General features: G+C 41.3%; 1 protein-coding gene and 1 long non-coding RNA gene across 2 annotated transcripts; both read left to right on the top strand.

Annotated features, from left to right (window-relative positions):
* Window positions 1-440: 440 nt before the first annotated feature.
* Window positions 441-24,778, top strand: LOC118560746 (Golgi-specific brefeldin A-resistance guanine nucleotide exchange factor 1-like; the record flags this gene model as incomplete). The annotated part of the gene is made up of 8 exons (XM_036132144.1): window positions 441-690; window positions 12,676-12,893; window positions 14,394-14,544; window positions 16,008-16,138; window positions 16,273-16,374; window positions 24,210-24,323; window positions 24,476-24,653; window positions 24,768-24,778. Coding segments are annotated over 8 exons (1,155 nt in total), but the record flags the coding sequence as incomplete, so codon positions are not given.
* Window positions 24,779-26,248: 1,470 nt separating this feature from the next.
* LOC118560745 lies at window positions 26,249-27,172 on the top strand. Its single transcript, XR_004929564.1, has 2 exons — window positions 26,249-26,459; window positions 26,562-27,172. It is a non-coding gene; the product is annotated as an uncharacterized LOC118560745 (long non-coding RNA).
* The last annotated feature ends 444 nt before the right edge of the window (window positions 27,173-27,616 follow it).

Here is a 27,616-nt window from a genome sequence, read left to right as displayed (position 1 = left end):
TGCACCAATATGCATCATAATTGGAAGAAAAAAAAACATATGCCCGATGGCCAGTCCAGCAGTGTTGATGTGTCATTCTGGTGACTGCATGTGCCACCTCTGTCCAGGTCCAGGTGTTGCCTCTTGATAGTAGTAGTGACACTGACCCTGGTCAAATGCAAAACTACTTTGAAGCAGTCAGAAAAAATTGTCAGTGGCTTGAATCTTTTGCAGGATCTCTTTGATTTTAAGAAGAATTTTTTATGTTCATTAAGGAATGTACAATACTTTAGCGTAAAAGCAAAGCATTTTTTTTTTAGTTTAAAGTGGACAGATAAGGCAAGTCTGAAATATTTTCTGTTCAATAATATAATGTAAATGAATACTAAATTACTAGAGGATTAGCTAATCTCTGATGCCTTATGGTAAATGTTGTAATTCTTTTTTCTTCCACTCACTAGGTTGGAAAAGATGATTTGGAGACAAGTAAACCCACCCAAGTAAACACCAAAGCTCAGCTGAGTCACCCATTGGTCAACCAGTACAGTCTGACTTTAGGTCAGGACCTCGGGCAGCATGACACCAAGTCTCTCATCAAGTGTGTGGAAACTCTCTCTTTCATTGTTCGCGATGCTGCCCACGTCACCCCAGACAACTTTGAGCTATGTGTTCGAGCCATACGCGTGTTTGTGGAGGCTAGCCTTAATGGAGGTGAGACCCTGAAATATGATTGAGTGGTTGTCAGAAATGGTTTCTAACATTGTCTTGGCTTCTTTCCTATAGAGATATTGCAGGTTCTGTCAACTTATTTTATTAGTTTTATTAGTCACTTTTCATAAACACAAAAAAATGTAGGCCTAATAGGAAAAAGCATGGGAGCTCTCTGTCAGCCCCTTTGCAGCTGAACGAAAACCACACCCTCCAACAAACACTTTGGGTCGTATAAGAAAACGTTTGTACGTATTAAAACAGGTACAAAGTGATTCGTTTTTACAAAGCTGATCTCAAACCAGGAGCAAGCAGTTTGTGTTCCTAAAATGAGCAGAGCTGTGAGAACAAACTTGTTTGAATGCCTTCATGAATATGCAGATTGAATGCTAATGACCAAACTGTGTAGATTTATGGGAGCTGAAACTGAGAATTGGGAGAGAGGCGGTATTGATTTTCATGCACTTAAACCCGGGTAAAATAATACCAAACCTTATCCTAATCATTGTGGCATGCTTGTAAATAAACAAAGTTGAATATCAACTGCTTCCTAGGAAGAGCATTCAGGCTGTAAAGACGTTAAACCCCTGAAATACAGTATTTTACCATTCTGGACTGAGTCAGTGAAAGGAGGGTAGGGGGAGGTGTAGGTGTTTGTGTTATTCTGGGAGGTGTGGTCATTCTAGAACAGCGAGTCCACGAGTTATCCATAACACCTATTATTCCAATGTGGTCTCTGTGACTTCCATCCATTTTCTCTACCTTTAGAGAAGCTCTGCTCAGCTGTCAAATTTGACATGACCACCGTATTGTGCAATTATACATTGTTGAAAGTTGTTTGATGTTTAATAAATAACTCTCTGTCTGTTAGTTATTGTCCGGTGAGCTGATATCAGGACAATAGTTGAAAGGGATGATTCGAGCACTGGCAATCTTTTAACAGCAAACTCTGCACACATGTAGAATAAGGAGTGACAACTTCTCTTTAAGTTCAAGAATTTATTAACATAAATAAAATGAACATCCAGAGAGCATCACTATATGATGCAGTTTATCTGAATTAACACTATATTTCAATCAACAAATCCTGTCTACAAGGCTATTGAAACTTAATTTTGCTTAGTAGTTTTTAGTTAAGATAAAAAGAAAGAAGCTAAGCTAAGGAACTATGTATACACAGAAACCAAAAGATAAAACAAAATGGTGACCATCATCTGAGTAATTCAGTGAATCCTGGTTTACTGCAGATCTGAGTTAAAGAACCAAAGTTAATCTTAAAAAACATAGAATGAGTTAAAGGCATACTATGCAACATTTTTCAGTTAATGAATGTGTTCCATACCGTTTTGGATGATTAAATGAGTCATTTCAGGTTGAACTAAGGTTTTCTCGGCCGCCCTGGTGGTCTGTGGGGGAAATACCACACTTGCAATTGCAGGAGCACTCGGCCCGCACTCACAGGCTCAGTAGTCTCGTGTGCATCGCGAGAGTCGGTCTTGCTTTACGGCGAGAACTGCTACACGCCCCCAGTGAAAGGCATGCTCATTGCTAGATTTGTGCAGTTATCATGGCGGAACCAGCGAGAAAACAGCGAAAGCCCATGTTGGAGCAGGCAAGAAAGAGGAAAATGGCTCTGGACAGAGAGAAGAGTCCTACACGGGTGAACATCGGGCAAGGTTTTTCAGAATGGCGAGAACTAAAAGAAAAAGAAGGCTGCAAGGCTGACGCAGACCTCGCGTTTCTGCTGATGCGATTGTAAGTAACATTGTAGGGTTTCCCTCACGCTACCGCCTCGCCAACATTCCACAAAAAATAAATAAAAAAAACTAACTCCATATGCGCGCAAAGCTTGTCTCCCCCGCTCTGCCGGTTGCGCAAAGCTTGTCTCCACCCCTGCTCCGCTCATCCGGTAAGCAAATTCCGAGGAGAAACAGTGCATTGGAATGGTTTCTCTCTCTGTGTGTGCATGTTCATACTTTCACTGTGTTAGTAGACATGGTGATTTGTTTCGTTCGCCTGTCTGCTAAGCTCAAAACAACCGCGCCTGGCTTGACGGAGAAACCAGTAGAACAGATGAGCATATTTACGACAGTGCACTTTTACTTTCGCCCTCTGGGGGGAGCCTCGCTGGAAAATCAACCCCGGTTGCATAGTATACCTTTAAATTAGCTTAACTAATTCAGAAAAACATTTGATGTGTTGCAACCCATTCACAATCCAAATCTTCAGTTAAACAAAACATTTGATAAAATAACATTTTATTTGAGTTAAAGAACCAAAGTTCACCTTAAATAACATGTAATGAGCTTAAATTAGCTTAACTAATTTAGAACATTATTCGCTAAAATCGGTTACTTCTAAAGTTATACAAAACGGCTTTAACTCGACATTATTATTTCATATTAATGCGGTAATAACCAGGGCTCTCAACTCTGCGAATGATCCATTCACTGCTCTGTCCATGCGTAAAGACGCAGCGTTGAACCCGTGTGCTTCAAGTATTGCAACTGAGGGGAAAATGTCAGACCACATAGGCTTGATCAGAATCACAATCAAGTTTAATTGCCAACTAGGTTTGCACTTACAAGGAATTTGACTTGGTGTTGATGGTGCAGACAAAAAATAAGAATACAGTAAAATAAAAAGTAAAAAGGATATATATACAGAAGCAATATACACTTAGCAAACTGCGCGTTAATGTAACGCAGAAGCTTGTAAGTCCTGAACGGGGGAGAGAGACAGTGTCCAGTTTCACGGGCGGCTCTTGGCCTTGTTCATAAGGCCGGTAGCAGATGGTAAAAAACTGTTCTTGTGGTGTGAGGTTTTGGTCCTGATGGACCGCAGCCTCCTGCCAGAGGGAAGTGACTGAAATAGTCTGTGACTGGGGTGCGAGGGATTAGCCACAATCTTCCCTGCACGCCTCAGGGTCCTGGAGGCGTACAGGTCCTGGAGAGATGGAAGATTGCAGCCAATCACCTTCTCTGCAGACCTGATGACACGCTGCAGTCTGCCTTTGTCCTTAGCGGTGGCACCAGCGTACCAGATGGTGATGGAGGAGGTGAGGATGGACTCAATGATTGAGGAGTAGAACTTCACCATCATTGTCCTTGGCCAGGTTGAATTTCTTCAGCTGCCGTAGGAAGTACATCCTCTGCTGGGCTTTCTTGGTGAGGGAGTTGATGTTCAGCTCCCACTTTAGGTCCTGGGAGATGATAGTTCCCAGGAAGCGGAAAGAAAAAAACAGCGCACCAACACACCGTGGCAGCCGTCCGCGGCGCCATCTCCACTCAACTGATGAAACTCATCCTCATTCACCAATGAGGTTTAGATCTACACTAATAAACAAACCCATAGATTAATGTGTAACAGTGTAATAATACGGTCAATAACTTAAAACTGCTTTATTTTAATCACTATTACTTGAAAAACATTGTTTCTCTGCCGAACCTGTCGGTGCCTCGTGTGAGTTCGGCTCACTTTAGCCATCCAAGGAAGAGCAGTGGAAAGCAAAGGATAGCTGCTTAGCAGCAGCAGACATGCAGCTCTGGGCTAGCCGAAATGTGGTCGGGGTAGGCATTCTTTACTTCAGCAGCTGGTTGCGCAGAAGTTAGACTGCAAACTTAGCTCCGATTCTAGTCGGCAGTTTTCTCCGATGCCAGTCAGGTCCTCCGAACGAAGAGAGATTTCTCCCCTGTGCTGGCTTGTAGGGCTTGAGCCCCATGTGAGGCCCGCATGGCTGCTCCTCCAGAGCCCCAGGAAGAAAATGTGAAGAGTCTGAGTAGTGGTCTAGGCTCATAGTAGGGAATCCCTGCTGTGAGGGGCTATCTCTGTGTGGGTGTGAAATTCCTTGCTCACAATCCATTTTAATTCCTCCCCCATGTCACATGTTGCCAATTCAATCTGATTTAATTTTCTCATCATAGCTTTAATGGCATAACAAACATCACTGATACACGAACCAGTAAAATAATGATCAACGGGGATAAATCTGATTTGTAAGCTGTAATATTTTCTTATTAAAGTGAGACATAAAAAAAGTTCTGTTTTGCAGAACGTCTGCTGACGAAACCTTTTTTTCTTTATTTGAAAGAATAATTATTATTCTCTCTAAGACAACATTTAACAGAAGAAATTCTCCATTCATTAAGAATGGTTTTGTGCATCCTGGGTGTCTGGAGTGATTATGTAAAGGATTTGAGCTTCCTCTTTCTTTGACAGCAGCTCCCAAAATGCCAGCAGTAGATGCAATTTACTCATTTCACTGGGGCAGACCAAATCTGTGTTCTACTTGTTATCCTCTAGAGATAAAATCTCCGAAAACCATGTGTAACACGCCCACTTTTTGCTCTCACAGTTTAACGCAATTTAGCGGTCCTTTGGGAACTTTAAAAATCATGCCCATATTGTGCCAAATAGTAAGGAGGAAAGGATACAGTTAACAGAAATAGATTAGCCCTCCGGTTCTCAAAAATTGTTCAATAAACCTGAGCTAATCTCCTGACTGTCATGGTTTTTAGGTGTTTGGCCCACATGCAGAACACAGTCGGGAGATAACAAGATGTTTAAGATGTTTATTTAGGCTGATAAACACGAATATATGCTCACAGGGTGAGCCGCAGACAATGATCGGGACATTGGGATCAAAAGTACTGCAGGAGAGAAAGGGACAGATTAACGAGAGCAAGTCCGGGAATCTACGCTGCGTGAAGCTCTGTTTACCGCCAGGTATGGAGAACCTGTCCAGGGGAGGTGGAGTGGAAGAACGGACTCGGCAGTTCTCTTACTCTTGGTGGAACTAGGTGACTGAGCGACAGGTAAACTGGCAGGTGGTACAAAGGTGTGGAGTCTGAGCAGCACCACAGCAGAGAGCAGGAACGGAGAGCAGCTGAAGGAACTGGGGTGAATCCAGGGACGGGGACTCTTGTCCGGCTTGGTAACACCAAGAGGGCTCGAGGGGAATGTCAGAGCAGGATCTGAGCAGCGGGGATTCAGGAGCCAGTCTTCAGCGCTAGGAGAAGCGACAAATCACTAGAAAGGACAGGCTTGAATTGAGAGACATGGAAAGTTGGGTGAACACGAGAATGTGGGGGCAGACGGAGTCGAACGGCAGACAGTAAACTTCTTAGCAGAGGGGTGGGTGAGGACGTTTTTGGAGGAGAGCCAGACCCTCTGACTGGGGTGGTATTGTGGAGCTGGGGTCCTGCGTTGATCAGCAAACCTTCTGTTCTGCTCTGCGGTTTGTTGAAGAGCAGTGATGGTTGAGTTCCAGTTCTGACGGCAATGGAGTATGTATTGTTGCATTGAATTGCCAGGGATCTGGACTTCATCAGACGGTAGGAGAGGTGGCTGATTTCCCAGAGCTATTTCGAATGGCGAGTGACCAGTTGAAGTGGAGACGTGTGAGTTTAGGGCGTACTCTACCCAGGGCAAGTACTTGTTCCAGTCAGAAGGGGATGAGGAGGTGAGCCAATGAAGAGTGGTTTCTAGTTGTTGATTCATTCTTTCGTTCTGTCCATTAGTCTGAGGGTGATATCTAGAGGTGAGGGTGTAACGGGCTCCGAGAGCAGAACAGCAATGCTTCCAGACTTGTGAAACAAACTAGTGACCCCGGTCAGAGAGGATGTCGCAGAGGATACCATGGAGTCTGAAGACGTGTTCAATGAGAAGTTGAGCAGTCTGAAAGGCATTAGGCAGTCTTCTGATGGAGATGAGACGGCAGGACTTAGAGAACCGGTCTACTACTGTTAGGATGGCTGTCATTCCTTCAGAGGATCGGAGACTGGTGACGAAATCTAATGCAATGTGGGACCAAGGGCATTTTGGTACCGGAAGCGGATTCAAGAGTCCAATGGGGGGTCTATTTGATGGTTTATTCTGGGCGGAGAACTTAGAGTCGTGGCACCAGCGGAGAACATCAGGACGGACAGAACTCGGAACATAGGTGAGGCCAGCGGGTCCGGTTCCAGGATCAGGTTCATCTTGCAAGGCTTGGGTGATGCGATCTTCCAGCTCCCAACAGAGGGCACCAAAGGTGCAGGTGGGTGACAGGATGGGAGCAGGTTCCTTCTCCAAGTCTTGTGGAGCATACAGTTGGGACAGGGCGTCAGGTTTAATGTTTCTGGAGCCAGGACGATAGGTGATGGATAGGTTGAAGCGAGAGAAAAAAAGGGACCAGCGAGTCTGTCGGGATGTCTGGCGTACTGCAGGTAAGCCAGGTTTTTGTGGTCCGTCCAAATGATTATGGGCTGCTCGGACGATGGCACAGTCACAGGGATGATGTGGTGGCAATGACTCTGCTTTACTTTTACTAAAGACCTGGCGCAGATCATGATAGATCTCAGGAACCAAACTAAGGTCAATTGAGTCCTCGCACTTAAGAGGATTCAGAAGGATGACTAGTGGGTAGGGCGGACTGAAGACAGCGCAAATGACAGACTGGTGACCAGGATTCTAGACGTCGCTCAGCCCAGTTAAGGTGAGGATTGTGCTTCTGCAACCACGCCAAACCCAACACAACCGGGGAACGCTTAGCCGGAAAAACAAAAATCAGAATAACCTCTCTATGGTTACCCCCAAATAATCACCTCCAGAGGTCTTGTCTGATGGGTGATCTGGGTTAGACGCCCTCCATCCAGGGATGAAACCTGAAGGGGCGTAGACGAAGGAACTGTCTCTATCCGAGACTGAGACACTAGCTTCTGGTGAATTAAGTTAAAGTCTGAACCAGAATTGACCAGTGCAGAAAGATTAAGGCTGTCTTGAGCCGTGACAATGGTTGCACAAAGACAAAAACGAGGTGACGCGGGCACACTAGAAGGAATGGGGTACGAGAATCTGCCTCGGTCCGTCGACTTCCCCATTACAGGCGACGGACCCGGTCTTTTGGCCGTACCGGGCATAAATTAACAAAATGCTCTGGTGCTCCGCAATAAAGGTATTGATTAGCTTCTATACGTTGTTGTCGTTGTTCCGGTGTGAGATGGACCTGGCCGATCTGCATAGGCTTAGGGGGAGACGGTGGAGCTACCATGGGTCGGGGTGGAATTAGCCCGTGTGTTAGCAGAACCGAATGACGTGCAGTCTTATCTGACCGAACCCGACCTCTGCTAAGTAACCGGGCATCGAGACGAACAGCAAGCCCGACTAGATCTTCCAAGGAGTTGGGCTCCTCGACGCGAGCCAACTCATCCTCTGTTGCAACTAAGGCTTGAAAAACACAGTCTTTAATGGTCGTGCCTCCCAACCCGCAGCTGCAGCAAATGCACGAAATCTGAAATGCGGCGTCCTCGCTTCCCTAACGTTAATAGTTGTTTGGACTGCTGTACGGGATCAGCTTTGGCTGCAAAAACGGTATAAAAATTCATTGACAAACTCGTCAAATGTGCAGCCAAATGATTGGCAGTTTGGGAAGTGAGTTGCAGCCCATCTAAGAGCTCTTCCTGATAACAGCCGTAACACAAATGAGATTTTAGCCTCATCTAAGGCGAATGTACGAGGGGACACTGCCTAAATAACTGCGGGAGAGAAAGGAACAGATTAACGAGAGCAAGTGCGGGAATCTACGCTGCGTGAAGCTCTGCTTACCGCCAGGTGTGGAGAACTTGTCCGGGGGAGGTAGAGTGGAAGAACAGACTCGACAGTTCTCTTACTCTTGGTGGAACTAGGTGACTGAGCGACAGGTAAGCTGGCAGGTGGAACAAAGGCGTGGAGTCCGAGCAGCACCACAGCAGAGAGCAGGAACAGAGAGCAGCTGAAGGAACCGGGGTGAATCCAGGGCTGGATCTCTTGTCCGGCTTGGTAACACCAAGAGGGCTCGAGGGGAATGCCAGAGCAGGATTTGAGCGGCGGGGATTCAGTCTTGAGCGCTAGGAGAAGCGGCCGGTGAGTAATCCAAAGAACGAAACGAACTATGAGAAACAGAGGACAAAGGTTAGCACAGGGTATCTGGAATATCTGAGACAGAGGAACGAGGAACTGTCGAAGGACAGTGGCCACTAAGTGTACCACAACAGTTTAACCATCAGGCATCCTTCAGCTGAGTGCAACCTGCTTTTAAGCTCCAGCCCGAGCTGCCGAAACGAGCTGCAGGTGTGCACCACGCCCACCTGTCAACTACAGTCACCTGTGAGGGAAAAAGAGTAGAGAACAGGCCGTGCAGACAGCACAGCCTGCAGAATCCTGACACTATCAGGGTTATTTTCTAATTCATAACACATTTCCTCTTTTTGTTTTGTGAATAAAAACAAGAAAAAAATCACCATGTGGTCAGTGTTGTCTTGTAATAACATGATTACTTAGATTACAACAGAGGACTGAGCTACAAGATGGTGGATCTAGTAGATTACAGTTATCTGAGAAAATGTCTACTTTGAAGTCAGGTCGTTTCCCTGCTTAGCAGATGAAAAAGAATTGGCATGAAACAGTGGAGTCTGGGACTCTATTGCCCAGGAGGATGGTTCACAATAGAAGAAACTGGTTCCACAATAGAACTCTAAATTTCAAAGTAAAATTGTTTACCTTTAACAATTGAATCCCAAGCTATGAATGTATATCAACCCTTGGGAGAATTTTTTTCAGATACTTGTTTCTATATTAACATAATCTGTACAAGTTTCAGTAGCTTTAACAAAATTAATATTAAAATAAGTCCCATCCATCCATTGTCTTCCGCTTATCCAGGGCCGGGTCACGGGGGTAGCAGCTTCAGTAGGGAGGCCTCCCCAGCCACTTGGTCCAGCTCCTCTGGGGGTATACCAAGACGTTCCCAGGCCAGCTGAGAGACATAGTCCTCCAGTGTGTCCTGGGTCTCCCTCTGGGTCCCCTCCCGGTGGGATGTGCCCGGAACACCTCTCCAGGGAGGCGTCCAGGAGGCATCCTAACCAGATGCCCAAGCCACCTCAACTGGCTCCTCTCGACGTGGAGGAGCAGCGGCTCAACTCTGAGTCCTTCCCGGATGACTAAGCTCCCCACCCTATCTCTAAGGGAGAGCCCAGACACACTACGGAGAAAACTAATTTCGGCCACTTGTATCCAGGATCTCGTTCTTTCGGTCATGACCCAAAGCTAATGACCATAGATGAGGGTAGGAACATAGATCGACCTGTAAATCGAGAGTTTCGCCTTTTGGCTCAGCTCTCTCTTCACTACAACAGTAAATAAATCCCTGTTTTCACAATTTAATCAGGTCACTGGGCACCGGAACCACACATTAAAAAAGTATACCCTTTATTTAACATTTTTGCTTAACAACAGATTTTTACTGTATTAAATTAGTAAAATATTTTGTAGAGTTTGAGGTACTTCTGATTTCCTGTCTGTCCAGTGGGGAAATATTGATAGCTGGCCCTAGGAAAACCACAAAAGACTGAGGAGATTACCCTGTATAATTCTCTCTAAATACAGGAGTAGAAAAAGGTTTGTTTTTTTTCAGACTCCACAGATCAGACTCGTATGTTCTGTCTTTCAGTTGAGTTTAAAACTTATGTGTTGTACAAATAAGCCCAAAATTATTTATACCCATATCAGACATAGGTTTACATTCTTTGACACTTGTTTCTTGTTCGTTTTAAATTACTAATAAAAAACTTGTAAAAGGACTATCAATAATGTAATTTGTTTTGTTTACATTTTATTTAAAAAAAACGTCCATCAATCTAATCTACAGCTTTGTCCACTGATTATTTATTTAAAAAAAATATTAAGGACTCCAAAATACCATACCATGCCATTTTATTTCTAGAGTACTTGAAAAACAACAGAAGGTGACCAAAGTGCAAAAGACAAATATATAAAAATATGTACAAAAAAGACACTATAAAGTCAACAAAAAGAAAGAAGAAAGAAAATGTTGATATTCCAGTCAATAGGAACATGTTGGTAAAATTAAAAGATTATGTAATATTTAGGCCCGAGCAGCAAAGCGCTGCAAAGGCCTATGGTTTCTGTATTGTTTATTATTATTATTAGGCCCGAGCAGCTAAGTGCTGCGAAGGCCTATTGTTTCTGTATTGTTTCTTATTATTATTATTAGGCCCGAGCAGCTAAGCGCTGAGAAGGCCTATTGTTTCTGTAGTGTTAATTATTATTATTCTGTCCCCCTAAAGAGGGGCCTTTTTGGGGACTTTATCATATTCAAAAACTCACCAAACTTGGCGGATGCATGAACACTGTTTAAAAATGTTATATTTTAAGGTCGTCACAAAAATCTAAAGAAAAATGCCTCAACTGCGCCACCTAGCAATTTTCAAAGGACCCTTTGCTATTCACTTTCTTCATCGTAGAGGCATGAAATTTGGTACAGTTGTAGAGCCGTAAAAGACGCTCAGAATTTACAATTAATGTCATAGTGCAAGTATCACAGGAAGTTGGCCATTTTAGATTGAAGGTCTGAGTTTGACCCCATTTTTGACGTTTACAGCGTTTGTATTTGATCGAAGAACTAAAAAGATTTGGTTAACTTTTCACATGAAGCTGGATTAAGAGTTAGTAAAATACCTTTGATTAAATTGGTATACTAATGTTTAATCCAGGGATGTCAAACGTACAGCCGACGGGCCGTATCCGGCCCGCTGAACGATTTAGTCCGGCCCGGTGGCCAAATGCATTATCATTATTCAACGGCTTTATCTCCTCACTGCATCGACCAATCTGCACCAGAGTCGTGGGGGAGCACTGGTGAACGCGTTCGTGTGAATCGCCCGATGGCTGGGCAGGGAAAATGCGCGAAAGCTTCTGGGGTGGCTTGCGGCCGGTGGTGCGCAAACCCCCGTTGTGGCCGATAGGCCAGAGCGGCGCTTGGCTGCGAGGGCCAATCGACGTCGCTTGCGGCTTTAATTTTGTTTGGTTTTCTAACTGTTGACTAGTGGTGTGCCTAACAATTTGCTTAGCGATTATCCTAATTATTATTTTTTAGGTTACTCTCTTGTGAGTAATGGCAATGAAAATATTTTCACCAAAATAAAAACAATTCTCTGATATTTCATATTGTAAAACTAGATTTCTTTTTTTTTTCTTGCATGTAGTTAAGGCAGTTCTGTCACAAAAAATACTTGGTCAAATTCAGTCAAATGTACAATCTCGACCAAAAATATAAAATAAGTCAAAGAAAAAAAGTTCAACACATTTTACAAATAAATTAAAATTATGTAAAATTCAAGTCACTCAATCTCTAAATTTCTTTGTGAAGATAACACCCCATATCATCTTAAAAATGCTACAGAAGACTAAAGATAAAGAACAAGATCTGCCTTCCATCACTGCTTCTTAGCAAATAGGGTATAGTACATCTCAAAATGGTTAAAACATAATCCCTTAGATGAGCCCTGGCTAGACACTGAATAGAAAATATTTGATATCGAGACCTCTGATTTGCCATTTATAAGCTCAAACATAAAACGGCACATATGCTTTAAAAATATCAATATCAGCTTTTCTCTGACAGCATGGTGGGATTTTCTTCAGATGACAGGGTCATCACTTATCCCGTGCACCCGTACTCCCATCTGGAATAATCCTGACATCCAATAAAAAAATAATAAGATAAACTATTTTCCTCACTGTAAGAGCAAAGGTACCCCTGGCAAAAATAATTTTTTAGAATATCAAGAAATTAAACCTGTAATAAAAATAAATCCAAGCTTGTTAAAGGTGGTTTACAAATGCCAGTAAAGGTATTAGAGTTCCTTGATCTACCTTGAACAAATTTGCTTGATTAATTTAGAACATTTGGTATGTGTTTCAACCTTTTCACAATGCAAATCCTGAGTTAAACAAAACATTATTTGAGAAAATAACATTTTAAAGAATGATTTGCTCGGTGAAGTCAATAACCTTTAGGACACTTTACTACCTTAACTACCTTTATTTATATTTTAACCATCTAGTAACTTTACAAATAAGCAAAAAAAAATAAATAAATCCAAATCAGCTCTGTCCAGATTTTGATCCAAAAGAGGTTGTTTGAGTTTCCCTGATAAATCTCTTTCCCAGGTTATCGAAACCATGACAAGAAGAAAAACCACAAATATGACTCAAAGTCCCGGATGAGAAAGAAACCAGTGGGTAGGGAGAGAGAAATTGGAGGCAGCACAAGACGAGTTGGGAGTCGATTATCAAGTCAGCGTCCATCACGTTCTCACAGTGACGATGAGGAGGATGAGGGTGTCCCAGCCAGCTATCACACAGTGTCATTACAGGTTAGTCAAGATGTAAGTACAATAGCACTCTTGCCTTCTACATTTATTTATAAAATCTCAACAACTTCTCTTTTGACACATCTGTCCTCTCTTAAATGCTACAGTTTCTCTCTCCACAAAAATGACTATAAGGGCCCTTTTATCTGATATTGGAGCATTGCACCCTCTAGCCATTATATTGACCAAAGGAAAAATAAGAACACTGCATCCTTCCTGATACTATTCCATCTGTCTTTTACTTGTAGATTATTTTCTGTGTCTGATGACAGTTTAATACTCCTATTATGTCAGGGCCCTGCTTGTTGGCTTTAAAGAAAGTAATTAACTTAACTATCTGTTGAATACCACAAGTTTTATGTTCAAAATAAAAGCTTTCAGACCAATATCCTTATGTTGATCAACAATCCCTGCCTATTTGGTTGGCTGCATTACATCCTCAGTAAATCACCCAGTTCTGTAGAAGTACAGTTAAACTCGCAATTAACAGCAGCGGGTCTTGAGGACTGATATTGGGCTCAACTGATTTAAAGTCTCAAGGCATAACATAACAATGACAGGTGATGAGAAAACATTTGATATTAATTATATGACAGTGGGTGTGACAAATTAATATGGAAAATAACAATGTATTGTTAGAGTCAAAATGTTGAAAAAATAAAAACCGCCCAAGCCAACTTTAACAATGTCCAAGTAGAATTTGTCACAAATTGATATTTGTATATTGAATAATTTATATTGAGCAACCTTTTCACAGCTGGAATATTTGTGGACTTTTTTTCAATCTGCAGTTTTCTGGACCAAGTAAAGTGTACTAACACAGGACACCCTAAAATTGCCATGTTTAAGAAAGAGAGGGGGAAAAAGAGAAATGTTTTTCTGCCTTTAACCCATCTCTTAGGGAGCAGTGGGAAGTGTTCATAGCACCAAAGGAGCAATCTGGGGTTAAAGGTCTTGCTCAGGGACCCATAGTAGTATTCTGGGGGGATCGAACCAGGCACCTATGAACATAAGCACACTGCTCTAACCACTTAGCTCACCATTTCCCTAGATTGCAAACTGCAATCCTGCCTTGGTGTTATGATCATATTCACTGCTAAAACATACAGTTAGATGCAACACTGTATCACTAAAACTGAATGTTACTGCAGATGGGCTGCACTCCTTCAGGGTACCAATATTCCCCATGGCAGCATGTGCCTTCAGCAGTGAAACACAACTAGGCATATTATAAAAATCAGGAATTCTTTGGGGAAAAACAGACATATTTACTGCGATTTGAAGCTTAATAGGCAAGAGATTTTAGCTAAAATAAATGTTTGACTGTTTTTCTGCAGCTTAGTACAAGAGTTGTCTGTTGCTGCCCTTCTGCAACTACATTTTGAAAATGTTGCAATTGATCTAAGCATATTTGTTTTTCTCTTTAGAATCCTGCGATATTTGTCACGGTGTTATGCAAAGTTTCTGATTCCTGAAAGCATGTGTGATGTAACTGTTCTGTTGGTGTCCAAGCAGCTGTTGGACCTGATGCACACCCTTCACACCCGGGCCGCCAGCATCTACAGCTCCTGGGCAGAGGAACAGCACCATCTAGAGCCCTCTGGCAAAAAGATAGAAGCTGACTCTCAAACTTTGTGGACCAGCTGCTGGTGCCCACTACTGCAAGGTGAGACACCACTACTTTATCCCGAAGTTGGACAGAAATAGATTTTAAGTCCTTCTTTGTTTGTAAGAAGACATACAAGAGATTTGATTAATACATAGGAGCAGTTTGAAAACACTAACCATGGACTCCATCAGAGCTTGTCATTGGAGTTGTTGACCACCATCTCTACATATGCTGCTGCTCAGAAGAATTCCCAGTGCTGTCTACCTTGAACCTTTAACGTTGGGACACACTGCACAACTTTCATAGTCTTCACAGAATTTTGAAAAATAATTAGAGTTCACTCTAACATAAAAGCCTGGTTTCAGCAGAGTTGTGCTTCACAACTGACCGGGGACCATACACTGTGCAACTGGCTTGCTGAGGGTTCAAACCCCATCAACCCATGGAATTCAAGATGTGGACCATGCTCATTGTTTTGGCAATGTTTGTACATAGCTAACAAGCTATTGGAACAATATTTATAAACAGTTAACAGATGTATTAGGATACTCATTACCCAAAACATGTACATTTCTCTATTTTGGACATTTATCACAAGGAGACATACTTGGACATCTATTTAAACAAACAATCTTCTGGAAGCTACAAATAAGGCCATTATAATGAATTGGTACAAAGTGATTTACAAGATGGAGAGACTGACTTACATTATAAGACTACAACTGAAGTGTGAAAAGTTGTGGAGAAATTGGACAACATATAACAAATTGCAAAATTAGAGGCATGGAACACCTGACACTATATTCTGTAAGTTCCATAGAATTGTCTTTTATTGTTTTTAAAGTAAAAAGTGAAAAAATTAAATTGCAAAGGAGACAGTATGAAGGTCAAAGGAACATACCACTGGGTAGCAGTAATGTCCTCTTTATCCCACAAATACCCATGGGAAAATCTTGAAGCTTTTTTTTTTTTGCTTGTAAGATGGTTTTGCTAGCTTTGTAATGACTTTCGGTGTTGGCTTTATTCTAAAGCATGTATTTTTTCTATCTTAGGAGACTTAAGAGAATTAATGTTTGGAAGAGCAGTACTGTATAATAACAAGCAAATTCCAAAAAAAGAAACTGTTGGCAGCAGAATTCAAATATACTTGTACATTGTTTACCTGAGACTTCGGTCGGGTTGGTTCCCATAACACAATTACAGACTCTTTCTCCATCTCCCTCTTACACTAGATTCTTGGGCCAACGTGCTCTACTGACTGTACCCAAACTACTGCAGACAAATTACAGACTTTTTCTTACTGAAATTCGGGGTGATTGTTTATTGTGTCCCCAGCTTAGGGGTCACTCCTAGTGTTTCCTTGAATTTAAAGATATTTAATGAAATGGCTTATTGTAACCAGCATTAGAAAATATTCCTTTTGATTTAACAAATGAAAATGCAACAATCATCTTAATTATATGACCTCTGTTTCATGATAAGACTAAATGATTATATCTGTTTTTGGTTGCACTCTCCAGGAATTGCTTGGCTATGCTGCGATGCCAGGCGACAAGTCCGCATGCAGGCCCTCACTTACCTCCAAAGAGCACTGCTTGTCCATGATCTGCAGGCACTTGATGCGGCTGAGTGGGAGTCCTGCTTCAACAAGGTGAAAAACACAAAGAATTTGTTATAACAGGCAACAATGTTAAATTATAGTGAAGGATATTAGAAACCATGCAACCTTTCCCTACTCAGTTGAGACTGAAATTTAAGAGCGAAATTGATCGTGTCTATTTACAGGTGCTTTTTCCACTGCTGACTAAGCTACTGGACAACATCAGTCCAGCAGATGTGGGTGGTATGGAGGAGACCAGAATGAGAGCCTGCACACTGCTGTCAAAGGTTTGCAGCCACTCATCCTGTAGCACTCCCTATTAGCAGCAGTCATGGTACATATTTTCTGTGAATGACATTTCAGGAGTTCATTTCAGTTAAAGTCAGTCCTAACAAACCTATTCTATTTGTGGTGCTGTCCGTCCCGGTTGTCTCTCCTATTAAATGTCTTTGTTGCACTCTTTTGTTAATGTTTTTCTCAACTGATGTGGAATACTGTCCTCCTTGAAAGTTTAGTTGGGTTTTTTTTTGGACATTTGCTTTGTTGTGTAACCACAGCAACTAGTTGGTTTTGTACAACCATGATCAGCTGATTAACATTTCAAAAGATGAAATAATACTTTAACCACATCCACAAATCCCAGTGGGCTGAAAAAGAGGTGCAGAAGATGCAGACCAGGAGCAAGAAGAAGAGAGAGAAGGGGGACATTTAATTCATGTCTTCTATGGATTATTATGGGCAATGTGAGATCTTTGGTAAACAAATTGTATAAACTCCAAGCCTTAACATGGACTCAGGCAGAAGACTGGGAATCCAGTATTATGTGTTTCACTGAAACATGGCTGCAGGATCATATCCCCAACTCCAATGTCTATCTGCCAGGTTTTCTGATCATACAAGCAGACAGAGATCTAGAGAGGGAAGAGCAAAGTTGGTGGATTGGTAGTGATGGGGAAAACCACATGGTGTCTGTCATCCAGGACATGTCCCTGTGAATATTGAAGTTTTAGTAGTGAGTTTTTATCCATATTTTTTACCCTGAGAGTTCAACTGTGCTACCTTGGCAACCGTCTACGTTCCTCCAACTGCTGTTGCCGACAGTGCATGTGATGTCATCAGCTCAGTGGTGCATTGTTATGGGAAATGTAGATGGAATTCTAAGCAAAGATAACTGAGTTCCCATATCACTAAATGAAGAGACGGCGGTAATATAGTTCCAGCACTTTTATTGAGAAACAGAGCAGAGATCACATAGATGGAAAGTAATCGCACCCCACGGTCCTGCTGCAGTCTGCGTCTGCCCTGTCTCTGCCTGTCTCGCTTTTCCGGCTTCCCATAATACTGCACAGTGAGTGGCCTTGGCCTGAGACATAACAAAGACAGTCTATCATAGACAATAATTATTCTACGCAGCATTCAGCCTTGCACTTAGCAACAGTGGATCTTATACACAGACATCTTGTCTCCAGGCCTCCTCTGCCCGAGTGGTGTGAGGCCGTAGTGACTTCAGAATAATAATTCATATAACATGCATAACCCACAGACACAACATCAAAATTCTTTTCTGGTAATATCTGTTGATTTTTAATCATGCCTAATTTTCTGTTACCCTTCCAACTTTTCAACATCTACTCTGGACTTGTTTTATGCAAATGTAAAGGACTCATTTATCTCTAAAGCAAAGCCTCCTCTTGGCAAATCAGATCACAATCTGTTTTTTCTGTGCTCAGAATAAAAGCCTCTTTTTCAAAGGCAACATGCATTACAGAGAACTGTGATGACATGATCACAGAAAGCCCTCAAGGGTTGTTTTGAGGCAACAGACTGGGATGCACTGTGCCTGCCACATGTAGAAGACATAAATACCATGCCTGAATGTATAACTGACTATAAACTTCTGTGTGGATAACAGTATCCCCACCAGAACAGTGGGATGCTTCCTCAACAACAAACCCTGGATTACCAGTGACCTGAAGAAAGTGCTGAATGAGGTTAAAAAAGAAATAAAAAACAAAATAAAGTGGTTGATCATCAGCAGCAGCATCATCAGAATAATTCGATGAATCCTGGTTCACTGCAGATCTGAATTAAAGAACCAAAGCTCATCTTAAAGAATGTGAATTGAGGTTAAATTAGCTTAACTAATTAACTAATTGTTTCAACCCATTCACAATGCAAATCTTGAGTTAAACAAAACATTATTTGATGAAATAACATTTTAAAGAATGATATTCTCAGTAAACTTTTAGGACACTTGATTTTATTAATGCGATTATCTCTCCGGGAGCTAGGGGTTGCTGTAGAGATTGGTCGCTAAAATCGGCTAATCCTAAACTTAAACAAAACACCTTTAAATCTACATTAATATTCCATATTAATGCAATGATAATGGTAGTATTATTATCGAACGATGGTGGAGCGAAACAAAACAAACCTTATGTTTGAAACGTTCATAGTCACATATCCGGGAAGAGCGAATGGTACCAGAAGCTAATAGCAATTTTAAAAAGTTTCGGCTTTATTTTGGTCGTAATGAGTGAACCGGATAACATAAACATTAATATCCCATCAATGCATAAAACCCTTGTGGAGTTAACGTTTGTTATAACCACGAAAACACACTCGCATTACACCAGGATAGGCCTGATTCCAAGAAGCTAGCGGGAGCTACGTCGGTTAGCTGTTTAAAAACACCATGTGACGAATTATGTAAACCTTCTAAATAAACCATTTAACTTTCCCTGTTTGTTTCTCTGCCAAACCTGTCGGTGTCACGCATAAGTTCTGTTCACTTCGGTCATCGAAGGGAGAGCAGTGGTCCAGGAAAACGATGGTTAGTTCAGCAGCGGGCTAGCTGCTATGAGCTAGCCGAAACATGGTCGGGGTTTGCCGGTCCGAGGTCCTGCATGCAGTCTCTAATTCGGTTGCAGCGGGCAATTTCAGCTCAGCTCTTGTCTCACCTTGGTCTGGTGAGGATAGGAGACCGCTCTGTGCCGTCTCGCGTCAGCTTTCCTGCAACAGCTGACAAAAATAAACAAAGCTGTTTTGGCATTCTTTACTTTAGCGGCTGGTTGCACAGAAGTGAGACTGCACACTTAGCTTCAATGTAGTCGACAGATTTCCAAACTCAGTCGGGTCCTCCGCTCCATAGAGGACAAGGAGAATCTCCCCCTTTTGTCGATCCATTGAAGCAACCAGAGATGAGTTTCACAGAAATTTTACTCAGCTTGTGAGCCTTTGAGTCCCATGAGGCCCCATGCATGGCTGGCTGGTCCCCCAGGGTAGACACTCTCCTTGGGAGTCCCAGGAAGAAGTGGAAAGAGTGTGAGGAGTGGTCTAGGCTCATAGCAGGCACCCTGCTGAGAGAGGCTGTATCTGCATGGATGTGTGAAATTCCTTTGCTCACAACCCCTCCCGACTTCTCCCCCATGGTACATGTTCCCAAATTTAATCTGAATTCTAGTCCATGGCTAGATGGCACAACACTTTGGAGTATACAAAAGGAACTTAAAGTAACAATGTCTTGTATGTCTGTCTAATACATTCATGCAATTGCACAGTATTTTTTAGTATTTTATTATATATCAGCATCTCTATTCTCGACACCTAAGGTAGGACAGTAATTTTAATCTATTGTATCACATTGCAACAGGCCAGTATACCACACGCTGGGTAACCTCTTTGGCATTGTAAAGGCCTGTGTGTATACCATCTATGCATGGCCATTAAGACGGCCTGTAGTTCTTCCTGTTTCATTCACTACGGCCCGCCTCACCCAGTTCATAGATTTGGCAGCAAAGGGAAAAAAAAAATATCAGATACACTGCAATTATCAAGGGAAAGCATCAACGAAAAATATTTCCAAATTGTTATGATTAAGGGCTACCAACCTTTATGATTATAACCAACAATTGGGCTTATTACTAAACAATTAATCGACATATTTACCATAAAAGATGGATGTCTACTCAGTTGTAAGACTGAAGTAGACTTGGCGCAAGTAAATGTTTATAACCGTTAAGTATAATTGCGCATGGAGTCCCTAATCTTCAACCACAAGCAAAGGAATATAGTGCCTCTTATGTATTTGCATTAGGGCTGTCAATCGATTAAAAAAAATTAATCTAATTAATTACACACTCTGTAATTAATCTAAATTAATCGCATATAATTTTTGCTGTGAAAGTATTTAAAATATTTAAATTCAAATGATTCAATGAATAATCAGCATTAGATACATTAAAGTGCTGTTTTCAACAGCAGACAAACTAAACTAAACAGATGCCAATGTCAAACTGAACTCACGTCAACAGGAGACGTCAACTGAAATAATAATAAAAAAGATAACCTGAATTTAACAGACGTCAACATATTCCATATTCCAATCTACTTTTTAGGCTAATTATACATAATTTAGACCTAGTGCTATTTTAACAAATAAGCATTTTATTAGTTGTTATCTCTTATCTGATGTATTTCTGATGTTTGGCACTTTGTTTTACCTCGTGTTAAAGTGCTCTTTAAATAATGATGACATTCATGATGAATATGATCAGAATAAACTTTTGCATCCCCTCCCAGAAGCTGGAAAGAAAAGAGACAAAAACATTTTTCACAGCTCACTTAGTAACTAATATTTTAGTCTAAATACTTTAGCCTAAATATTTTCTGCCAAAGGCTGCAGCATTTTGATTTAATCTGCTCTCACAAAGGAAATTGTAGTTTGGAGGTGTCGACTCCATCAGTATAGCTGCTTCACTAAATTCATGCAGCCATGTTTCTGTTAAAAACATTACATCAAGATTATTGTCAATAATGAAGTCATTAATTAAAAGGGATTTTCCTGACAGAGATCTAATGTTTAATAAACCCAGTTTCTTAGTGGTTGATGATGTCTCTGTGACAGGTTGCATCTGACAGTTTATGACTTTTAAGTATTTGTTCCTGTTTATCCTTTTGTTTTTCTTATTTCTGCCACGTATTATCACAGATATTCCATAATCTCTGGCAAAAGGCCCAGGCTGATGCTGGAAACTGTCATGTCAGATAAACGTGCGGCCAGGGCCCGATCTGTATCACATCAAAGTAATTTGGAGTTCCTCAGTACCAGAGTGTTCTGTGATACGTAGAGGAGAAGGATCTGAGGCTCTGAGGCCTTTGGAAAATCCTGGTTTATTCACAGCAGAATGGCTATGTGGAGAGGATGTCATCTGTAGGCCAATCTTAAATACTTTGTTCATGTTGTGAGAAAATTCCAGAAAAGGAGCTTCTGGGTTTTGTGGAGAAGAAGGGGAGGCGGGTCCAGTCTGGACCGGTGTTCGTGACTATGGAGGTTCTTGGTCCTCTCTTTGTCCTGCTTAGATCTGGGAAGAATCCTCCTGTCTCTCTGACGACGCCTCTTTCTGCGTCATCTTTCTGGCCATCCTTATCTTGGCTTGTTCGGGCTGTACTGGGCTTATCATTTGTTTTGGCACTGGATGTACTTTGTTTTGGAACAAAGCTGATGGTGCATGGTTCACAGAATAGAAGATGTTTGAAATCAGCCGTTTTGCACCTGACCTATTTAGAGAGAAACCATTGTCGCTGAACAGATGTCTCCTCTCCCAAAAGATGTTAAAGTTGTCTATAAAGGTTACAGTTGTTTGTTTGCATGTTTTTTCCAGCCATTTGTTTTGCATCAGAATTCTGAAAAAAATCTCATCTCCACAATTAACGGGCACGTGAGGGCCGCTGAGAAACACCCTGACATTCAGGCCATCAACTAAGTTTAACAGACAAATGTAATTCTCTTTCAATACTTCTGATTTTATTATCCGGATGACGTCCTTCAGGGCATCAGCTTGTATTATGAGTTTTTCCCAGGTCGGGCGTTCTTTCAGGACCCTTGGAAGGATTTCTGAAACATCAGACACCAGGCCACAGTTCCTGTCGTTATAAATCAACACCTCTGTGTTTTTCTTGTTACAGAAATGTTTAATACCCCTTACAGATCCATTGCATAATATCAGGGTCCTTGGCCCTGTGGCATGTCTTTTCTCTAAAGTCTTAGAACGAAAATCGTTGAGATACCTCTGATTTTTGTCCTCCTGGATTACATTTTGGAGCAGAGCGAATCTGTTTAGTAACGGAATTCCAGCATTTCCAACAGGTTTACTCCTATCATTTGTTTTGAGAACAGTCCGCTGTTCTTTCGCTTGTCTTGGGACATCTCTCTGTAGTCTCGGTCAGTTTTCTTTGTCTAGGTGTGGGGTTTGTTGATCCTTTGGTCTTGCACCCAGAGTGGTCCAGGGATTCTCATTTTCCTCAGGGATCTGTTTGTTCGCTGAGTCGCTGGGCTGGTGGTCGCCGTTCGGAATCACAGGCAGGGTTGTTTCATTTCCATGCGCGGCGTTTACATCATAATTCACTTCGAGTCGACAGATTTTCTGTTCCATAACAGCTATCTTCTGTAAAAGCTTGTCAAAGTCCATTGTGGTGAAGGAAGGCATCTTTCCAAAATCAAAATCAAAAACTAAGTAAAAGAAAATAAATAAAATAACTAAATCCAACTTTCTGTGGTTTAGTTTAAGAGATAAAAAGGAAATAAAAAGTAAAAGGCAGGAAAATGCAAGCAAGCAGAGAGCAAAGAAAAAAGCGTCCTAACAGGCAGAGAGGCGGAGGCAGTATTGTCTAGCATTGTCTTGCATTAGGAGGAACCCTGGGCCAACTGCACCAGCATATGGTCTTACAATGTGTCTGAGGGTCTCATATCTTAGGATCTCATCTCTGTACCTGTGCAGCCCCCCAAAGAAATGCCAACCCACACCATTACTGACCCAGTGCCAAACCGGTCATGCTGGTGGATGTTTGAGGCAGCAGAACATTTTCCACAGCGTCTCCAGACTCTGTCACATGTGCTCAGTGCTTGCATTGATGTGCCATCCTGGATGAGCTGCACTACCTGAGCCACTTGTGTGGGGTTGTAGACTCCGTCTCATGCTACCACTAGAGTGAAAGCACTGCCAGCATTCAAAAGTGACCAAAACATTAGCCAGGAAGCATAGGAACTGGGAAGTGCTCTGTGGTCACCACCTACAGAACCACTCCTTTATTGGGGGTATATTACTAGTTCCACCTGTCTATTCCATTTGCCCAACAGCATGTGAAATTGATTGTCAATCAGTGGTTTTTCTTAAGTGGATAGTTTGATTTCACAGTAGTGTGATTGACTTGGAGTTATATTGTGTTTAAGTGTTCTCTTTAATTAAATTATAATTATTTATATAGCGCCAATTCATGAAACATGTCATCTCAAGGCACTTTCCAAAATCAAATTCAATCAGATTATACAGATTGGTTAAAAAATGTCCTATATAAGGGAGCCTAGTTGATTGCATCAAGTATTGACAAGCAGCATTCCCTCCTGAAAAAGCATAAAGATACAGGGATAGTCGTCTGCATTGTCCATGGCTTTGCAGCAATCCCTCATACTGAAAGCATGAAACGACCGTGGAAAGAAAAACTCCCCTTTAACGGGAAGGAAAAACCTCCAGCAGAACCAGGCTCAGTATGAACGGTCATCTGCCTCGACCGACTGGGGGTTAGAGTGCCTAATTGAAATGCAATTTTCTCCAGAGCTGTTTTTGCGACAGTGGCACAAGAGTTATGGAGTTTGTCCGCTAACTGGTGGTACCGGTTCAATCCCCCACTCTGACCTTTTAAGTCTCTGTGTCCTTGAGCACAACACTTCAACAGCATTGCCTGCAGCAGGTGGTCAGAGGGCTCAGTGACGCCGATTAATGGCAGCCTTGCTTTTGTCAGTCACACATCATGATAGGATTAATTGACTGGGTGATCATGTGGTTTTCTTTTAATCTGAATAGATTTCAATCCAATCGTGAAATTCTGTGCATATAAAGCTGTGCAATAGCTATTGTGGGGTATAAAACTTTATTCTAGGAAAATTAATTTTGAAAGGAGGGAAATAGTAGACAAAAACATCATGAATAAAAGAATGGAAATAAGGAATATGATAAAAAGAACTCCATTAACATTAGTGAAATCTAAGGTAATTATGTAGGTATGGTAACATATACATCTAAAATTAAAAAAAGCTTTTCTTAATTTTTTTTTATTTTTTAAGGTCTTCCTGCAGCACCTTTCACCTCTACTTTCCCTGCCCACCTTCGCTGCCCTCTGGCTTACCATTCTGGATTTCATGGACAAGTATATGCATGCAGGGTCCAGTGATTTACTGGTGAGGATAGTAACACACAAACATAGTTTTTTCTTCTATGCAGTTAATTACTGTCACCTAATAAGAAATATAGTTTTGATGAGTTGGTACTGAGTGGTAGAGTACCACAGTAATATTACTTTTTTGCATTGTTTATTTATGTTTCTGTGTAGCTGGAGGCAATTCCAGAGTCTCTAAAGAACATGCTACTAGTGATGGACACTGCAGGGATTTTCCGCAGCTCTGACTCTAAGACTGGATACTCAGACCTGTGGGAAATAACATGGGAACGTATTGTGTGCTTTCTTCCAAACCTGAGGGAAGAACTCTTCAAACAGACAGTTACACCAGGTACTAAGTTCTGGACACTTTTTAATCAGGAAAAACATGCTTCATAAGAATGAGCCATCCTTTGCCAAAACTAGATTTGATCAACAGCAAACAGGCTTTTGTCTATGTTGGCAGTTCGCACTTGAGCAATCTGTAGTTGGAGTGCTGCAGTTACTAAAGGATGCTACTACAGGCTGCTCAAGTGTGAGTTGCCGTAAATGACAGACTCCTGGAAAGGTGTCATTATGGATTCAGAAAAACTGAGCGAAAGCCTGGTTGCCTCCAATTTATGCCTGTTTGATGTTGTCATGACGCAGATAACTGAGGCTTTGCAAAGGAAACTAGATTTGATATTTACAGCATGCTCCCTGTTTGATTTGGTTTGTTTATGGAGTGAATTTTGTTCCATTATTCAAGCAAAGAACACCTTTTGTAAATGTAAATTTGAAGAAAAAAAATGCAATCCCGATGGTTGAAGATAATTGTAGAGTGACAATATCTATGTTTACATGGACAAACGTAATTGGAATAAAGGGCTGATTGGTATAAAAATGCATCATGTAAACAACCCAATCAAAATATTGTGATCGGATTAGGCTTTATTTCAGACTTAGTTTTACGAATTGTATTCTTTTCAAATTGCGTTTTACAGATCACATTCTCTTCACTTCTCTCTCTTGACACGCACATTGACCAATCAAAATATCGTTACTATGCAGACCACTAGAAATGCGACTTCGCTCCTCACTCCAGAGGAGCAAAATTTTTGCTTTTATTCTGCTTTTATTTTCCTATATTTTATTCATGTAAAGCACTTTGCATTGTCTTTGTACTGAAAAGTGCCAAACAAATACAAATAAATTTGCCTTTCTCCCAGAAGAGAAGGGAATGTGATCTGTAAAATGCAATTTGTAAAACTTAATCTAAAAAAGAGAAATGTAGAGAACTAAAATAGAAAATTTTAAATCTGTAAAAAAAGGATATAATTTGAAAATATGTTTTAGCATTTGTTAATAAAATACAATCTGAGATAGCAGTTACTCTCAAAACCTTTTTTTATTTTTTATTAAGAAGTTTTTTAAAGTTTAATTTCTGAATTCCATTTTTTATTTCCATTTAAAGAACTTTTTTTCAAATTTCTATTTACAAACGTGTTCTTGCTTGCAACAATATCGGAACAAAAGTCACTCCATATTTTTCTACTATTCGAAATATTTTTCCACTGTTGGAGCTTAACCTCTGTAGTAAATCTTTAACATTTCAATATGCGATTGAATGGAATTATTTTGTACTGTTAGTTGTAATAGTTAAACTCTTGATGATAGGTGTTGTAGTGAAGTGGCTTTTTGATCTGTACATTTTAGTTACTGAGCAGTATATGTTTTTTGTGAGGTTCTGTCTTTAGTGATAGATTGTCATCCAAGAGACTAATGAATGTTTAAATACTTTTTAGCACTTTTAATGTCATGTCAAAAAACTTCCATAGATTATCCAGATAAAACTTTCCCATTTCTTATGTTTTACCCACTTTAGACCAGGTTTCTCCAGCAAAGTACATTGTATTTGAATAGAGTTTTCTTATAATGTGACATGATCCTCAGATGAACTGATGTTTATTATCAATCTCTGTTGTTAAAGATTCAGCTCCAAGTCCCCAAGCTGAGCAAGTGCTGTCAACATCCACAGCTGAACAACCTTTATCTCCTTTGATGGCGCCACCTCTTTCCCAGCCTCCCTCCCCGGTCATGATGCCAGTAACGCAAGCAGAGACTTCAGTTTCCAGCAGTCAAGAGTCAACTCAAGAGCATCAATTAGCTAGTGCCAATGGTAAACATTTCATCACAAAGGATTCCTAGCACACAAAAGCTTTTAGATAACTACTGTAGAAAAACACTAATATTTAGACTACAAAATACTTTTGTCTTGTAGGACCAGATTGCTCATCTCCAGCTCCTGCCTCGAAATCTCCGCCTCCATCACCAAGCACATCTCCCGCCCGCTCTCCATCCCCTCCAAGTCAGCCCCCCCTCATTCTGCAGCCATTAGCTTCTCCGCTGCAGGTGGGAGTCCCACCCATGCCTCTTCCAATCATCTTGAACCCTGCATTGATCGAGGCCACATCTCCTGTGCCACTGCTTCCTGGGTCCAAACCTGCTAGTCCCACTGATGAGTTCCAGTAACAGAAGTTCACCTGACTTAAGGCTCACTACGTCCATGGCAGGAGAGCCAACTGCTTCACATATTAGAGTGTTGCAGCTTGTTTAGGTGTACATAAGGGACACTGTTCAAATGTGCAGGTTGTTTGGTTTGTGCTCTTTCTGTGTGTATTTTCTAATCCTATTGAATGAAATACTAACAGACAGTTGTGTAGTAAACTCACTCTGATGCAGGATTATGGCACTCAAAAAACAAAAGTTTTTGGGTATTTTGTTCTGTCCACACAATCCACACAAACATAATTTACTTGCTGTTTTCCAACTGTTTTAAAGTTATGACATCATGCGTATTTTAGACTGAGACAATAAAATTAACAGACTGAGTATTTCTGAAGTTTTTATTTTTAGGCATTACAATGTGGCTTTAGTTTTCAGGGAGTGGCGTTCTTCTAATTTTCAAACTTTTCTGTGATGTAAAGAATTGTCTAATCGCAAAGAAAATATCAATTTACTTGAAGAGTTAAACCAAAATATTTAGTGAACATTATTGTTTTTTGGTACTAATAATGAATGTCATCCTCTCTCTAAATTTAGTTAAAATCTATCCACATATTTTAAGGGGGGGGGGGGGGGGGGCGTATTTATTAATTTTTTTGTTAACTAGGGAGTTCGTCCTGTAACTGGCAGATTGCCGGTTCGACCCCCATGCTCTGACCGTCTCAGTCATTGTGTCCCTATACAAGGGAAGAGGAGAGACGGCCCCAGGGAAACCCTCCAACAGCCACAATGACGAAGCCCCGGGGAGCTGCGGGGACGAGCCTGTGGACT

This window comes from Fundulus heteroclitus, unplaced genomic scaffold (genome assembly GCF_011125445.2).
Source record: "Fundulus heteroclitus isolate FHET01 unplaced genomic scaffold, MU-UCD_Fhet_4.1 scaffold_476, whole genome shotgun sequence".
NCBI classification, from domain to species: domain Eukaryota; kingdom Metazoa; phylum Chordata; class Actinopteri; order Cyprinodontiformes; family Fundulidae; genus Fundulus; species Fundulus heteroclitus.
Note: the sequence above shows the minus strand (reverse complement) of the source record. Positions and strands in the feature narration are given on the sequence as shown.